The 5,219-nt window shown below is 29.2% G+C and overlaps 1 protein-coding gene across 7 annotated transcripts in view; it reads right to left on the reverse strand.

Annotated features, from left to right (window-relative positions):
* The window catches only part of LOC106466363 (spindle assembly abnormal protein 6 homolog), a 61,641-nt gene extending 57,154 nt beyond the window's left edge, over nucleotides 1-4,487 (reverse strand). The window contains exons 1-4 of one of the 7 annotated variants that reach the window (XM_022394355.1): nucleotides 4,387-4,484; nucleotides 3,587-3,630; nucleotides 1,854-2,010; nucleotides 346-406 (exon numbers count right to left, since the gene is read on the reverse strand). In XM_022394355.1, coding sequence (XP_022250063.1) covers nucleotides 346-406; nucleotides 1,854-1,963 — 171 coding nt within the window. In that variant the 5' untranslated portion in view covers nucleotides 1,964-2,010; nucleotides 3,587-3,630; nucleotides 4,387-4,484. Of the gene's footprint in view, nucleotides 1-345; nucleotides 407-1,853; nucleotides 2,043-3,103; nucleotides 3,528-3,586 lie in introns of those variants that run through there. The other 6 variants (XM_022394356.1, XM_022394352.1, XM_022394351.1 and 3 more) reach the window with 6 other exon arrangements.
* Nucleotides 4,488-5,219: the final 732 nt, after the last annotated feature.

Genomic DNA, 5,219 nt, shown 5'->3' on the forward strand with positions numbered 1-5,219 from the left:
AACAAAATCTGCATATATATATATATATATATATATATATATATATATAGGTGTTTTAAAAAATGTTTGACTAAAGAACAATTACCTAAAACAGCTATGAGGTAGGCATTTGATAATAAATTTCTTGTTGCAGTATATATAAAAGTATAGAAGAAAAAACAAAATATTTCAGATATTTATGAAATAGGGTTTTGATAATATATTTCTACTTTTCAGACATTTTGTGAAACACCTAAATATTACACTCATTAGAAGTTATAATAAGTCTTAATATCCAGGTATTTTAGAAGTTTCAGAAGAAAAAAAACTCAGTTAAACATGAATTAGAAATTTCAATCCACAAACCTTTCTTGAAAGAGGACTACTAATAATGCACCTTTCAACAGAAATAAGTAGCCTAGACTTTCTGAAAGAGAGTAAAATAATTATATATATATATTTAAAAATTTTATATGTAATATAATTAAAAACATTACATAGGAATCAGCATGGCAATAAAAAACTGTTCAGTTCACTAAATCTACCCCTCATTACAAAATACTGTAAATGCACCAAGTTTTTCCTGATAAACTGATTTTTTTGTGTGCAAATTTTTGCATTAATGCAACCACTGAATAAACTAAGTTTTATAATAAACATTAGATACATAGTATTACCAAAATACATCATTAATTACAGATGCTTCAGAATTACTTCAAACTCCATGATTAGTTTAAAACATCCAATAGTTAATTAGTATACAACATTATTACTACAAAACAAAACGTTAGATATAAAAAAAATTTTTGATATAGCCTAAAGTTTAGAAAGAACACAGATTTAAATGGTAACTATAACATCACATTGAACATGCAGAGACAATAATCTTAAAATTATGAAATACTTTGCCAGTGGAGTGAAGGCTGGTCAATCACTGACAGAGTTTAAAAACTGCAGTTAATTTTTATAAGTAACTAGCAGTTAAGACTAAATTCATCATGCGTGATGAAGGGCATAACAAGACTAGTTTATCTTTCTACCTAAAAAGATCCAGCCATCCAAGTGTTAAATGTAAGTTACTGACTGTTATCAAAGAGACTCATGCAGTCTCATTGTTCTTAACATACATACACAATAAATGCCATTGAAATATTGTGCTTTACGTGACCTCAAATTTCTGTATTTGTATAAGCAGTTGTTTTATATTAGGTGAAATTACTCTATACAGTTAAGAGCATTAAAGAACAGCATGTATTTACTATCATGAAGTATATATATAGCAGCATGTCTGCAGTATGACCGTGGGAGCTTGCCAACTCTCTTGTCTGTAATAGCAACATTTTGAAGCAGGTCCATCATTTTTTGATTTTGACCCCCCTGGAAAAATTTCTGCAGATGTCCATGGATGGATAGGTTACCATATAAGAATAGGCTGATATCTCTTAACTTTTACTTTCTTAAAAAAAAAAGAAGGGATCAAGAATGATGTGATTGGAATATCCAAAATTGTTACAAGAATTTCCTAAAATGAAGCATGACATTTTCCCATGTTGAATTCTAAGGGCAGTAGGGTTTGGAAAAGTCAAATATATCCTGTTGAAGCTGTTTTACTTCTCCAAAAGGGTGGCATAACTGTCAAACAAATTACCATCTAGAGAAGAAGTTCCAACCATACAGAAGTTGAAGAAAATCTGGGTGATTAACTCATTAAGACAGGATACAGTGATTAGTTATCTTTATTCTGAAGAAAGTTGAGGGTCAAGATATCCTTAATTGGCCATGAGACCAACTGATGGCCTATAATTTCTAATAGACACACCTTTTTTTTGTCACAGTAATGAAAATAAATCAATAAATGAAGTTTCTTAACTTGCCTTCCTTGTGTGACTCCTCCTTCCTTAATAGTAACTGTCAAGACTTTGGAAAATAATTTCTCAACTTCACCTTGATTACTTTCAGTTGTGAGACTTTGTGCAATCAACATTTCCTAGTTCTTTACTTCCATAAGATGTATGTAGTTGTGACTTGTAACTAAAGGGCCAATACAAATTGTCAACTTTGCACTGGCAAGTAAAAAAAACAAAAATCATTATCTAATATTTCTTAATAATAATGTACACTACTTATGAAAACAAATTGATTAAATTAAAATACTTGTGGTCTTGTGCTAGATTTTCATCATTGACTTTGAAATTATTTTCACGTTTGGAAGAGTTACCAAATGAGGATAGGTTGAATTATTTTGACGGTTTTTTTTTGTAAGATTGAAAGCTACTCTGAGATTCAAAACCTACAACTTATGAACAATGAGACCTGTTGGTCCATCTAGGTCATCCCATCCAACAAACTAAACTTTACAATAAATACAAAGCATTCAAAGCCAGCCTTAACCATTCAAATATTCATCAATATTTCCCTTAAATTTACTGTCTCCGTAACATCTATTCCAAAGACCAACCACCTTGTTAGGAAATCTTTTTCTATCCGATTTATTCCCCTATATTAATAGAAATCATTTTTTAACAGGCCTTTAATGTGTAACTTTGTTAAATTCTTTCTGAAAATACAGATATACTAAATCCACATTTCTACAGTCATCAACATTTAGCAGTAACCTCTTCAAATAATGTCAGATTAATAAGGCAATATTTTCTCTATTGAAACCATGTGGACTATCCAACAAAATTTTAAACTTTGTTAAATGACTTTGCAAAGCATCATTTATCAATTTTAAAAAATTTTCCCACCACTGATGTAAGACTAATATTTACTGGTCAAATTTTTATAACCTTCCTTGAAAGACAAACAACATTAGACACCTTCAAATCATCTGGTACAAGCCCAATATTCAAGGATTTACAAACAAAAAAAGTAGTAAGTGGCTTACACATTCAATCTATAACTTTCTTCAAAACCCTTACAAAGTATCTGGTCTAGGACTAGAATCATTTTTATTTTTTAAACTTACCAATTTCTTTTTAATAAGTTCAGAATTAAGGTGATCATCTTGTTCATAAAATATGTCTCCCTCAAACAAATATTAAGGATGTGTAATACCGTTTAAATGTTCTGTGGTAAAAGTTAACAAAAAAAGATATAATTTAGTAAGACACCAATCTCTTACTCATCAGAAATAAACTTTCCAAAGGTGCTACTCCAATCCCAACATTTTGTTCACCCTTAATTCCTTACTGCTAATTTTAAATGTTCAGCCAACCTTTTTCGGTTTAATGTTTTGACTGCCTAATGTCCTGTTTGACCAACTCTATTTGATCTTCTATAATCCTCCAAGTCTCCCATCATAGAAGTCAAATTATGCTTCTTAAGTTTCTAACACTTTAATTTTATCCCTTGGCGTTTTACTAGCAACCACCCTTTTTCTTCTATAAGGAACACGTCTATCTTCAATATTTAAAATTTTGTTTTAAGAATTTTCCATATCAGATTAGTATCACTATTTAATCCAGTTCCACAACACATATTAAATCACAATGCTTGTCACATTTCTTCAAAATTGTTTTTTTGTAATTTTTAACAAAAATCTAATTATTCCATAACTCCATATGCTTTAATTGTAAAACATCAAACCTAACTGAGCAATAATCACCTACACCCAGATGTCCTCCAGTCTCCACATATTAAACAATAAATCTTAAAAAAAGAAAACAGCATTTATTCATAGTAATAGTATCACTAGGTTCCGTGACAAATTGATGAAGAAAACCATCCTTAATGGTTTATGAAACCTTATCTCCTGCATAGTTTAACTATTAAGTTAAGCCTAACATTACTATTAGTATTAATAATAATATTTTAAGTTTAATAGCATCATTACTAATATTAGTATATATTAAGTTAGTAACCCTACACCTAGTTCTACTTACTACTAATTGTCTAGTATTACTATTAGTTTTACTTCATTAGTACAATTTACAATGTACATAATTGTAATCTCATAACTTATAAGTTATATTAATAATAATAGAAAACTAACAGTAATACTGTTAAACTTTAATTTTAAAGATGCCACGTTATTCACTAATTCAGTTAGTTATTGAGTTATTCAACTTTCAAGTTATTGTTCTGTTACCGTTATTGGTGTTATTAACAATGATTAATACTGTTAAAAATGCTACGCTATTGTTCCGTTACTATTATATTTATGTGTTTTAAATCACTTAATAGTTACAATTTTATTGCTACGAATTACAATTAAAAATGAATACAAAAGTGACAATGGTTACCAGGTGAGGACGAAGCGTACATCGCTAAATTAATCATATAATGATATATTAACACTAATAGTAATAACAAATAAATACAATTACACCCAATAATTTAGAATTAGACATACAGTACGAATAAAAACAAAATTAGTAATTCAAAATGCTGGATGTTTCATCTTACACTGAAACCGAAATTAAAAGATAATTCAAGCAACTCGAATAAACCAAAATTTAAACTTAGGCCCTGAATCTGACGTTAAAATCGCGCCGAGAATGTTCAAAAACTTTGATAGATGACAGTAAATGCACTTATGCGGCAAGAAAAAAAAAACTATATATATATGTATATAAGTGTTTTTCCGATGTAAATTGAATTACTTAAGTATCAGAATAAAATGTAATTAAATAAAATATATACTTCAAACTTTGATCATAAGTGGCCAGTAGTTTAAATTAGTTGCATTTTCATATTTTTATATTAGTGATATGGGACAAATCGTCAGCATCATTGTACCGAAAAGAGCGAAAGGAAGGTTCGGTAAAGGTTAACGTTTTGTAAACTGTGTATTAAAATTAAAAAGTATAAGGTAATATACTTAGAATGTGTTACTTTGGTAAATAAAAATAGAAAATTCATCATAAAAACTATAAAATAAAATAACTGGATCTAACTGTAAACAAAATTTAAAGTTCTGAAATGTGGAAAAATAAAAAAATAGCTTATGACATACATTTCTAGCAGTAAATGATTTGTTTTGATTGTTGTTGAGTGCAAAGCTATATGATGAGCTATTTGTGATCTATCAACCACGAATATTGAAACTCGAAATGTAGCGTCAGATCTGTCGATGAGCTACTGGGAGGCTCCGAGGGGTGTTGCAAAATAAATCACACTTTTTTTTTTCCTCGACAGCATAACAAAGTAAAATAAGATTTTAATTCAATTAGAAAAGTAATTCCAAGTATCAATATCCCTTGATTGGGCCACCATTGTTCTCACGCACGAGTTTTAAT

Source organism: Limulus polyphemus, unplaced genomic scaffold (genome assembly GCF_000517525.1).
Source record: "Limulus polyphemus unplaced genomic scaffold, Limulus_polyphemus-2.1.2 Scaffold2236, whole genome shotgun sequence".
Classification (NCBI taxonomy): Eukaryota; Metazoa; Arthropoda; class Merostomata; order Xiphosura; family Limulidae; genus Limulus; species Limulus polyphemus.